The sequence below is a fragment of the Rana temporaria genome, chromosome 8 (genome assembly GCF_905171775.1).
Source record: "Rana temporaria chromosome 8, aRanTem1.1, whole genome shotgun sequence".
Classification (NCBI taxonomy): Eukaryota; Metazoa; Chordata; class Amphibia; order Anura; family Ranidae; genus Rana; species Rana temporaria.
Window position 1 is genome coordinate 97,566,033 of NC_053496.1, and position 12,838 is coordinate 97,578,870.

The window sequence follows — 12,838 nt, forward strand, 5'->3', positions numbered from 1 at the left end:
GTCACCGGAGCTGAAGAACGGGGAGAGGTGTGTGTAAACACACCTTCCCTGTTCTTCATTGTGGCAGTGTCATTGATCATCTGTTCCCTGATATAGGGAAAGACGATCAATGACGTCACATGTCCAGCCCCGCCCCCCTACAGTTAGAAACACATATGAGGTCACACTTAACCCCTACAGTGCCCCCTAGTGGTTAACTCCTAAACTGCAATTGTCATTTTCACAATAAACAATGCATTTTTATAGCACTTTTTGCTGTGAAAATGACAATGGTCCCAAAAATGTGTCAAAATTATCCGATGTGTCCACCATAATGTCTCAGTCATAAAAAAAAAAAAACGCTGATTGCTGCCATTAGTAGTAAAAAAAAAATTATTAATGAAAATGCAATTAAACTATCCCCTATTTTGTAAACGCTATACATTTTGCGCAAACCAATCGATAAACGCTTATTGCAATTTGTTTTTATCAAAAATAGGTAGAATGCGTATCGGCCTAAACTGAGGAAAACGTATCGGCCTAAACTGAGGAAAAAAAAAATATTTTTTTAAATATATTTTTGGGGGATATTTATTATAGCAAAAAGTAAAAAATATTGATTTTTTTTTTCAAAATTGACGCTCTATTTTTGTTTATAGCGCAAAAAATAAAAACCGCAGAGGTGATCAAATACCACCAAAAGAAAGCTTTATTTGTGGGAAAAAAAGGACGCCAATTTTGTTTGGGAGCCACGTCACACGACCGCGCAATTGTCAGTTAAAGCGAGGCAGTGCTGAATCGCAAAAAGGGGCAAGGTCCTTAACCTGCATAATGGTCCGGGTCTTAAGTGGTTAAACTCTTTAAAACGACATTTGTTCATAGGCTACAGCCATCAATGAAATTAGGTACATCATGTACTCACTCTGTTACTGTGGTCGCTGACTTTAATTACAGGCTCGTTCTTGCGGAGATCCCACACCACGGCTTTACCACTGGGATGAGAAGAGGATAAGATGTGCTGAACTTGTTGATTCCAAGATACAGCATTAATATCTTCAACAGGCTGAAAGTATATGGAAATATATTATTCACCATATCTGTTGTAACACAAATAAGCTATCCCACATGCATTCTACCATCCAGACTACAAAAACAATGCTCCGATATGAGTGCTTCCAATGCAGGAACAAAAGATCACCCCACTCTGCATAAAAACGTTGCGGCAAAAAACAAAGCCAAACCTTAGCCTAAAGCAACAAAAATAATGCAAGGACCTATGGAAGTTGCCTCAATTGTGGTCTGAAAGATCATTTAAAGCCAATGTCCAGGTTTAATCTTGCTTTAAATTATTTTTTTGGGCCAAGCAAACTATTTCCTTCACTAATGTGTGCCCGCTGAGCACGCTATATAAACTGTATGTAGCCGCAGCTTCATGCAGTATACAGAACTGTGTTCAGCTGTGAGACGAGATCTGCTTCATACCTGGAACAAAATAGCATTGGGCTGAGCGGTGCTCAGACATTCATAGGCAGCTTTGTATTCTATCAATATAAAGCTTCCTCTGATTGGTCAAGTCGGAGATTGTGACTTCAACAACACACCTCTCCAACTCAGCTAATCAGAAGAAGCATTGTATTTATTGATAGCATAGAAAGCTGCCTATGAATGGCTGAGTGCTTCTCAGCCTGATGCTATTTTGTTCTGAGACAGGAAGGTCTCGTCTCACCCACAAGAAACAGTGCTGTATACTGTATGTAGCTGAGGCTACATACAGTTTATACAACGTGCCCAGTGACCACAAGTTAGTGAAGGAAATAGTTTAGGTCAGCTTGGACCAAACAAACTATTTAAAGGTGAAAGTAGACCTTGTCATCAGCTTTAAGTTATTGATAGCAACATCGAATCAGCTGACACAAGCCTATACATTAGGTTAAAAACCTGCTAAATCTGAAGCAATTTATTTAAGCAAAACTCAGATTAAAAAAAACATTTAGTGGACCTTCTGACTTAAAGGGGTTGTAAAAGGTAAAAAATGTTTTCTCTAAATAGCTTCCTTTACCTTAGTGCAGTCCTCCTTCACTTACCTCATCCTTCCATTTTGCTTTTAAATGTCCTTATTTCTTCTGAGAAATCCTCACTTCCTGTTCTTCTGTCTAACTCCACACCGTAATGCGAGGCTTTCTCCCTGGTGTGGAGAAAGCCTTTGAGGGGGGGGGGGAAGGGGCGAGCAGGAGGGTCAGGACACTCTACATTACAGATAGAGAAAGGAACTGTGTGTTAGTGGGCGTCCTGACCCTCCTGCTCGCCCCCTCGAGGCTTTCTCCATACCAGGGAGAAAGTGTTGCATTACGGTGTGGAGTTACAGACAGAAGAACAGGAAGTGAGCATTTCTCAGAAGAAATAAGGACATTTAAAAGCAAAATCGAAGGATGAGGTAAGTGAAGGGGGACTGCACTAAGGTAAAGGAAGCTATTTAGGGAAAAAACATTTTTTACCTTTACAACCCCTTTAATATAAAGTTGACAGGTTTACATCATCTTTAAAGACACCTGCTTAAAGCGGAGGTCCTCCCCAAAAAAATATTAAAAGCCATCAGCTGCTAGCTTTAAATAATAGGACACTTACCTGTCCTGGAGTCCAGCGATGTTGGCACCGCAGCTGATGTTTTCATCAGCTGTCAGGTGCTGCCGCTGCGGGTAAAGGTACCCGGCAGTGTAGCCTTATAGCTTCACACCAGGAACCCTACTGCACATGCGCAAGGCCTCGCTCCTCTCTCCTACTGGCCCGGCGACTGGAGGAGGAAGCCCCATGGTAATGTCATGGGCCGCGGCACTGACTCCTGGGAATTTGGAACAGGATATCTGTCAGACAGGTATCTGTTCCCCTCCCCCCGAAAGGTGCCAATTCTGGCACTGGAGGGGGAGAGGAGATAAATGAGCAGAAGTTCCACTTTTGGGTGTAACTCAGCTTCAAGAAAGCAAGCAGTATGCTACAAGCGTTCGTAGCCTAAAAATCATCTCGTTCTCAAGAGCACTGGACACACTCACTAAAAGCTTTATTTATTCAACTTTTGAAGTAAACCCCACTGTCACAGCTATTCCCCAACCAATGAGGGCACCATTCTTTGCTGTTGGGAGTGGGACACCTCTTTTGAGGTGAGGTGTCTTCATAACAGAATAGTGGGCAGTGCTCGTCTAAAAAATGACTTGTCAAGCACCTGGGCATTTAAAGGCAGCTGCAGGCACTTATTGACCTTACAAAAAAAAAAAAGACCAAGAAGTTTGTTTTACATAACTGTGGTGTTTCTTAGATAGCATTAGTCATTCAGTAACATGTTTTACTTATCTGGTACTTGTATGTGTGTATAGAAAAACAGGCTGCCCACCGATGACATAATTGAGATAACATTAACTTTATTGCAGTCTGCCTCTACAATTGGGTGTCAGGGCAGGATCTTAACGAGGAGCCTTACCCTAAAGAGGAAGTTCAGCTGTATTCAACCCCCCCCCCTTTCTATTTTTGGCACTTTCTTTGAGGAGCAGGTACCTGCTCCCACTTCCTGAAGTCTCTCCCCACCGCCGCCCCAACCACCCTGACGACACATCACAGGGGGCTGCAGGACCATTTACAAAGCGCAGCAAGTCTCGCACATTCACAGAAGGCAGCTGGGTGTGAAGCTGCAAGGAATAACAGATGGCTGCCTACAGTAAAAGTCAGCATTGGGACCCCGAAGACTGGTAAAGAACCTGTTCAGGTGAGGACAGCGCAGGACCCCTGAACAGGTGAGTGTGTGCTTTTACTTCAAGTCAGCAGCTACAGAATTTGTAGTTAAGGACATCATTTTTTTCAAACAGGGTGAAGAGCCGCTTTAGGATGGGACTATCACAGCATGTTTGTTCTTACTTTATTGCATAGGACGCAGTGGGCAAGCACCCAATAAACTTTGGGTGGCATTGGAGACATGAATGCTTGAAGCAGTGTAATCCTTTATACTCTAACAGTGTTCCTCATCTCTATTAAAGAATGTACCCCTTAACCAAAAAACAAACAAACACATGCTTAACAAGTACCCCATTGGTGTGGATCAGGTTATCTCGTATTTGAGCACTTATTACCAGAACTCTTTAAAGTAGAGTTCTGGTAAGTTCATAGCCAAACAGGAAGAGAAAGGAAATCCCTGCAAATTGAGGGAATTCCTTGGGGACCCCCCAAGTCACCAAAACTAGTTTCCCCATTGGAAGATTTGCTAAAATGTAGGATTTTCTTTCACTTTCACCCTCAATGATAATGATAATGATAATATAACGGAGGCACAGACCGCAATAAAAACTGTCAAGCGTCCTAATCCCTCTCCACTCTATCCAAAACGACTAAAAAACGTGTTGCCTTTAGTTATACTTTAATAGTGTATGCATGTCTTTCAACTCATCCCGTTTTCTGTTCCAGTTTTATACAGCATACAATTTGTCATGCTCCAAAACATAATGCTTATGTGATGAATTTATTTAGCAGGGTACTTTTTGAGAATCTGTGCTCTCTAAAATATCTTTCTAAGCTTCTATATTCTGTCATCTAGGTCTCTGTTTACCTAGGATTTTGGTCCACCATAATATCTTATTAGCTGCTTACCTGGGATAACCTATATTCTCTTAACTTAATTGAGACACTGTCCCCTACGTGCTCATCTCATCAGCCATTTACCTGGGATTTTGCTCCTGGCGTCATTGGCACACTGAAATTGTTGAGGTCCCATATGAAAACCTCTGAATCATTGGCACCAGAAGCTAAGAGATTACTCTGCAAAAGATAAATATAAATGATAGTTACAAAAACATGAGCAGAACTGCTTTCATTGGGATAAATAAAAATTGTGATTTATATTTATTGTAGCTAAAACAGTATAAACATTTCTCTCTTTGTACATTATATGTGGAACAAAATAATGCCCCGACAATTATCTAATAAAATTTAATAACCAAAGCATCAATTTCATATTATCAATAGAAACCACTTCAAATACTTAAAAGCATGCAAATCTTAAAAGCAAAAACATAATATATAGTACAGATTTCTAGTCCTTGGGTGTCTGCATTTGTTTTCATCTTCTTGTCGCTGGGTTACTACACTCGCTCCTCCACTGAATTTATGGAGGCAGCCATGGTGGTCATCAAACTAATGCAGATAACCCCTCCAAGGATTGGCCAAGTGCAATTTATTACATATTGTTCTCAACTTTGGTTATCCTTAAAATAAGGAAAATGTAAGGATTCCTATCTGAATTTGCTTTAAAATACTCGGCAAAGGTTATTTTAAGTATTTGGATGATTTGTTTGACAAACTGCATATGGGGTTGGTATTTATATAGAAACAGGTCATGGGGGGGGGGGGGCAATAAGCTATAAGTTGTAGTTACAGTTGTCCAACAAGGTACCCAAAGACATCAGATTATGTTCTTAGTTTCATTATAGCTACACCAGATGATTGCTGTATCCAAAGGATATTCCATAAACACAAAAAAATAAACCTCCCTCTTCCTTTTGGGGCTTGCGGTGCAGAGGATTGTGAGAAGCCAGTATACCATCATTTCAAAGAATACTTCCAGGCTTTGGCACGTTATACATAGTCACATTGGTTCAGTTTAGACCAATGTAACCGTGTATACACTATAAATACCATAACAGATTGGCGCTTCTCCAAGCCCACAGATTAAGCCCAATGTTGGTGAAGCATGGACCAATGGTTGGGGATCTTTTATTTACTTCACACCGGAGTGGAATACAAAGTGCGGCAATACTTGTATGCTATTGTGTATATACACCACACTTGGCCAATGATGCTGGAAGCTGGAAATCATTGAAGCAGAACTCCAGTGATCGATACTTTGCTTCCGTGTCCTGTGCCAAGCAGCTGCTCTGCATTGTGAACACAGGAAGTCGGCAGCTTGGCACAGGTGCCAATCAGAGAATGCCTTGCATTCTCTGAATAAATGCAATGCATTCTCTGATTGGACAAGATTGAGAGGCAGGGCGGTTACGAAATGCTCTCCACCTTGTCAAACCAGAGAATGCTTTACATTTATTTGGAAAATGGAAAACATTCTCTGAATGGCACCTGTGGTAAACGACCAACCTCCTGTATTCACAATGCATCAGGCCGGCTGCTCAGCACGGGAACCAGAAGTGGTGGCATCTACTGTATTTCAGCGATTTCCAGCGGCAACAGCTAGGTATTGGACCTGGCCAATGCCTGAATTATTTAAATGCCTATGCTAGCTACATTTAAAAAATAACCTTTTTATATAAATACATTTTTGATAACAAATAGATGAAGAGGAGAGCAGTTAAATGCATGTTAAACATTTTATTAAAGGATTTAAGTTGTAACAAAGTTATCAACAGTAATACCTGAAATGGATTTAGGTCCAGTGCACGAACAGGACCCGTATGCTTGCAACTCTTTCCAATGACTGGTTCTTTTCCAGGTGCCAAAATCTGTGAAGCGCTATATAGCGTTATCTCTCCATTGTCTCCTCCACCTACAATAACTCCAGAAGAGCCAGATGAGCCCCCTTCAAAATTGCCCCAGACTATTTTATGAAACCTGAAACATTTAATGATAGGAGTCTGAAATCAAAGGAAAAAGAATTTCGCAAGCACAAAGCTACATTACAATGACTAATGGGGTGTGTCCGCAAACTGGATTATATAATAAATCTTAATACTAGGTGGATGGTAACTTCAGAATTAATAATGCATTAATAAAACATTGTTTAATGAAGGCTGACAAAAAGAAAAGGAGAAGGAGAAACCCATATTAACTTGAAGGTACTGCTTCTTTTTATTTTTGTTATATTTTTATGCAACTTTCAAGTTCAGAAAACCAAAAAACTGTACATGGCACCAAGTCACATCTCAAAAAGGAAGCATGGTGCAATAAATGTTCTCTGTGAAGTACTTCAATGTCTGGACAGCTTGCAATCACTCAAGAGTTCCAAGTTTTAGGCTGGGTTCACACTTGTCCGACAAACGGTCCTACATTGGGAGCCTCATGTAGCATGACGTGTGAAAATCAATGTTTCCCTATGAGAGCTGTCTTAACTGGTCCTACACAAGTCGGTCCGACTTTGAAAATTCTCCCTGTACTACTTTTGGTCCTACATTGATCCTACTTCAGCCTATTGAATATCATTGAAGTCGGAAGAAAGTAGTATCCTGTTCATGAAAGTAGGGTGGATGTAGGACCAATGTAGGATAAATGTAGGACCAATGTAGCAGAGCAAAGTAGGATGAAAGTAGTGTAGTGGTGTGAACCCAGCCTTATTAAGAAATTCTAATTAAAAAATTGTAAGAATGTGTGTGTGTTCTAAAACTCACAGAAATTGGGTCATGCAACATAATGATACAAAACGATGGAATATTTTAACATTAAATTCCATGCAAGAATGGCAAAGTCAGAGTACTGACCTCTACAGGGCCGGCCCTACCATGGGTCCCGATGGGTTCAGTGGTCCCAGGTGACAGTTCGAGAGGGGCAGCAAATGCAAAAATGCAAGAATGTCCACCCCCCCCCCCGTCCAGGCAGGCAGATGGTGTATACCAGTGAGCAGGGTTTCCAGGCTGCAGGTGGGGCCCAAAGCAGCTGCAGTAGCAGGGCTGTCCCTGGAGCCCATGGCCGTCCAGTTAGTTCACGCGATGACTGTTTAAAGTGGTCACAGGGCAATACAGATGGCCCTGCTGTATAGGGCTTTGGCCCGATTAGTTCAAAAGGGGGGTCCTGGGCACCCAACGAGCAGGAGGGTCAGCTGTACTGCCTTATCACTAAAATAGATCCCCGTTTGCGGCTTCCCCTCCTTCTCCACAGTGCTGTTGGCTTCTGCAGGGCACAGAAGGATCGGGTTCAGGGTGGAGATTATATTTACTGTGTTTACTAGTCTTCAGTTTATGAATGCATGGGAAGCCTCTATACAGAGCACGTGTCGGTTTCTTTTGAAAAGTGAGGTATTAGAGATTTGTTTAGACCCCGGATATTTCACCAAAGCACCAATATGGCACATTCATTGTACTCTAAAAGTGGCCAATGAACATGAAAGTCAGAAGTACAACCCATGACAAATGTTGACTCTCGCAACATATTTGAACCAACGTTACATCTTTATTCAAACAATGCCCACAGATAAAGGCAATCTACTTGAACAAATGACACATAAAATAGACAGGGTGTACCATTCACATAGTCTAAATTAGGTGGTTCTGAAGTTTTTCATGCATAAAAACATGCAGCCCACCCCTCAGCCCTTCAAATACTCACCAGAGCACCATGATGACCCAATGATGTGCACAAGAGTCTCGGCTCTCTCCGGTGACGCTCCCTCCTCATTGGCTGAGACCGCCATTGGCTCCGGCTGTCAATCACAGCCAATGATCAGGGTGGGGCCAAGCAGGGGCTCAGTGTCTAAATGGACATGCAAAGCAGTGGCTCGGAAGCAAGCCTGCTCATGTGCCTCCATAGCAAGTGGTTTACTGTGGGGGCACTTGGCAGGAGGGTGGAGCCAGGAGAGCCGGTGGGGGACCCGAGAAGAGGAGGATTGGAGCCGATCTGTGCAAAACCATTGCACAGAGCAGGCAATTGTGACTTATTTAAAACAAAAAAAAAAAAGCAGACTTAGAGATTTTCCATCATCTCAAAAAAAAATAGGATTTTTATAACAGCTTACCTGTAAAATCCTTTTCTTGGAGTACATCACGGGACACAGAGCTGCATAGCCATTACATGTGGGTTATAGAGTCTACCTTCAGGTGATGGACACTGGTGTAATCAATTAAACAGGAAGTTCCCTCCCTATATAACCCCTCCTCTACTGGGAGTTCCTCAGTTTTTGTAGCAAAGCAATAAGTGTCCCAATATCCCCAGACAAGAGGGGTGGGAGCTCTGTGTCCCGTGATGTACTCCAAGAAAAGGATTTTACAGGTAAGCTGTTATAAAAATCCTATTTTCTTTATCGTACATCACGGGACACAGAGCTGCATAGCCATTACATGTGGGATGTCCCAAAGCAATGCTTACTGAGGGGAGGGAGACACCAACAACGCAGACCGCCATCAGACGTGAGGACCTATAATGCTGCCTGCAGCATACTGCGCCAAAAAGCTGCATCCTCTTGCCGTCTTATGTTCACCTGATAGGAGTTAGTGAACGTAAGCACAGATGACCAAGTTGCGGCCTTGAAAATCTGCGTCATAAAGGCTTGGAAATGCATTGCGCATAAAGCGCTTACCATCCTGGTAGGGAGCACCCCCACAAAAAAACAGGGGGAATCCTACTCTAACCACAAGCCTGAATAATAACCTGATGAATCAACCTTAAAAACAGTTGATTTTAGACGCTGCCTGCCCTTTCCTGGGGCCTCCTGGTAGCGCAACAACATCAGTTTTCCGTATCCGAGCAGCCGCTTCAGATAGGCCTAGACCCTTCTTACTCCAACGAGAGAGAGAGAGTGTAACCATTTTAATAGCTGACCTGAACACTGCCTGCCCATCTAGGGTCTTCTGGCAGCCCAATAAAAACGTCAGCTTTCTATATCTGAAACCTTCAGATAGGTATTTAACTGCTCTCATCTCAATTGAGAGAAAAGCAATAACCTTTCCTTCCGTGAAACAAGGTTTTGAAAAAAGGGAAGGTAAGAATATCTAGATTCAAATGAATACTAGATCCTTCTAGTAAATAAGGTTGGGTGAGGATGAAAATCACTCTACTTGTAAGAATAATTGAGTATGGCTCTATACCAAGAAAGTTGCCAATACTGAAACTCTTGGAGGCTACCACAACCAAGAACACCAATTCCTTGTTAAAGGATGAAGAGAAATATGGTGCATCGGCCCAAGGAGCTGACCCTGTAAGCCGACAAAACTAGAGCCAATCCTCCGAGCACAAGGGCGACCCAAGGGCATAACAGCCCGGACCAAAGAGTGTGAAGTAATCGACCTTTGGAAGCAAGGCCGAGATCGGATCCTTGATATAACTTAAGGCTAGCTCCGTCTCCTTTCCAAATGTAGGAAGGCAGGAATTTTACCTTTGACAAACTTCCACGGATGCCACCATCTGGTTTCACACCAGGAACATGGGCCTTCCAGACCGTAGTATATCTGGTCCTGGAGGCCAGCTCTCTTGTATGAATCAAGGGAATTGCCGCCGATTCTGAAAGCCCCGATCCTCGAGAATGTGGTCTATAATAGCCAGACCATTAATTCACCTGTTGCAAGGCAGAATGTAATACCCCCTGCAAAGTAGGCCTGGACAAGATGTAAGGGACTGTGGGTCCTCTACTACCACCCTTACTGTTCCTGCACCGAGAGGTCGTCAGGGTTATGCCGGAGTAATCAGGCCAGCTTCCGTTCTCCTCTAAATGTTGCATAGAAGCCACAAAAGTCGCAGCACTGGGGGTAGAGACACAACCAGTGACAACTGGTTCCCCCCCCTCGGATTACGAACACATCTGCCCCGCATGCGGGTGGATCCTTTATCCTTGACCCCAAGCTTGTTCAATCTCTTGTTGAGCCTGGACGCCAATACATCTTATGTACAGGGTACTATTTCTGTGACATTTGGTCAGGAAAACAGTCGGGGTGTAGAGGTTATTCTCCCGGAGACACTTGTTGACGGCTCCAGCGAATCGCCTGCCAATTCTGCATTTCATGAAATGACGAATGTCAATAGGCAAGGCACAAGCTCCTCCTTGGTAAATTAAGTAAATCACTAGTATGGCATAGTCTGATTGTACTCTGACAGAACCAACCTGCCACCTGAACGTTCAGGCCCCTAAGCCAGATGCTCCATCGGTAGCTCTAGCTGACAGATAAGGCTCCCTTGGAGCTTGACTACTTCCCCTGGGCCATGGTCTCTTCCTGACCTGGCAAACCCTTTTAGTTAAGAATCACCAAGAGGAATTCCAGCATATCTCTGGGACCTGGTTCTTTGGATAATGCTAGGTCAAGATCCACTCTTTCTAGGCCGACAAAATACTGTTTATAACAGCCCTGAATAAAAGTTAGTATAGGGAACTGTCTTGAATGAAGCCAGCATCTTCCCTAGTGCCTTAATCAAAAGGTCAAAAGTAAGGAACTGTTCCTTGCCGTGACCACATAGACCAGTTTTCTTATAGCGATGGTCTTGTCTGAGGCCAAAAAAAAACCTCTCCTTTTTGGACTGCCAAACATACCCAGCTTCTTGTCAAATGAAAGAATGTATCTTTAGAGTTCCAGATACTTGACCATGCTGGACACCCTTAAGTCCAGCCATGCTACTGACTGACCCATCAGCAGGAGTTTGCTTCGGTATGCCATTACTGCTATACCCTGGGCCTACAGACCTGCTAGAGGCGGGCCCTAGCACCCTGACAACCCAGGCACGGAGGCTAACCCAAAAGGGCAAGACCACCAACTGGAGATAGTGCTGTTCCCCTGCGAAACGCAGACAACCTCTGCAGACCCAAGTAAATAAACACATATGCAACTGGCTCCCCATGTGTGTATGTGGCAAGTGTTAAAGCCATATGCCTCAATGGAAGTGTGTGTACATGGCAGCGTGTGTTCCTGGAAGCATGAATTCTTATAAATATGTTTTAAGAAAAACATGCATATAGCATGTGTGCTCTGGAACAAGCATCTTGCAAGCAAGCATGCAATATAAACGTGTTATGCAACAATGTGCAACATGAACCCATGCAGACACGTATTTCTATGCAAACACAAGGAATCCTGTATTGCTTAATTAGGCCGCCATGTGCAACTTTAAAGTAATCATGCATCCTTATGCGATTTAGCATCTTCCATGCGATCAACATCTTATGCATTTTAAGCACTACTGTGCGGACAAGAACCCTTGTGTGACCAAGGACTCTTGTGTGACCAAGCACCCCTGTGCGATCCAGCATCCTTATGCACTCAAGCATCTTAATGCGACTTTAGGCATTTCTGTGAAACAAGCCTCTCTATGTGATCAAGTATCCTTGGGTAATCCAGGACGCTGTTGATCAGACAACCATGTGTGATCCAGCTTCTTTTTGCATTCAAGCATCTTTAAGCGATCTTTAGGCATTCTTGTAGAAACAAGCCTCTCTGTGAGACCAAAATATCCTCGAGTAATCAAGGACTTGGGTGATCGGGTAATCATGTGTGATTCAGCATTTTTATGCCTTCAAGCCTCTTTATGCGATTCTAGGCATTTCTGTGGAAACAAGCCTCTTTGTGTGACCAAATATCCTTGGGGAATCAAGGACTTGGGTGATCAAGTAATCATGTGTGATTCCAGCATTTTTATGCATACAAACGTCTTTATGCGAACTTAGGCACTTCTGTGGAAACAAGCCTCTCTGTGTGACCAAATATCCTTGGGTAATCCAGGACGCGGATGATCAGGTAACCATGTGTGATGCAGCATCTTTTTTGCATCCAAGCAACTTTATGCGATTTTAGGCATTTCTGTGGAAACAAACCACTTCTGTGTGACCAAACATCCTTGGGTAATCAAGGATTTGGGTGATCAGGTAACCATGTGTGTGTGATCCAGCATTTTTATACATAAAAACGTCTTTTTGCGATTTTAGGCCTTTCTGTGGAAACAAGTCTCTCTGTGTGACCAAATATCCTTGGGTAATCCAGGACTTGAGTGATCAGGTAACTAGCATCTTTATGCACTCAAGCATTTCTATGCAACTCTAACAAACATGCAACACCATACAGACAGAAACATGTATCCTTATGCGATCCACAATAAAACATGCTTTGTTACTTGTTTTTATCCCACATGCATTCCAAACTCATGTATCTTATGCAACATGCGGACTGGTAAAAAGGAAGTTATC

General features: G+C 42.9%; 1 protein-coding gene across 3 annotated transcripts in view; it reads right to left on the reverse strand.

Moving 5' to 3' along the window:
* Positions 1-12,838, reverse strand: part of SEC31B (SEC31 homolog B, COPII coat complex component) — a 226,566-nt gene that overhangs the window by 158,150 nt on the left and 55,578 nt on the right. For all 3 annotated transcript variants that reach the window (XM_040362336.1, XM_040362335.1, XM_040362337.1), the window contains 3 exons: positions 6,384-6,579; positions 4,681-4,776; positions 902-1,042 (listed from right to left, as the gene is read on the reverse strand). In XM_040362336.1, coding sequence (XP_040218270.1) covers positions 902-1,042; positions 4,681-4,776; positions 6,384-6,579 — 433 coding nt within the window. The remainder of the gene's footprint in view (positions 1-901; positions 1,043-4,680; positions 4,777-6,383; positions 6,580-12,838) is intronic.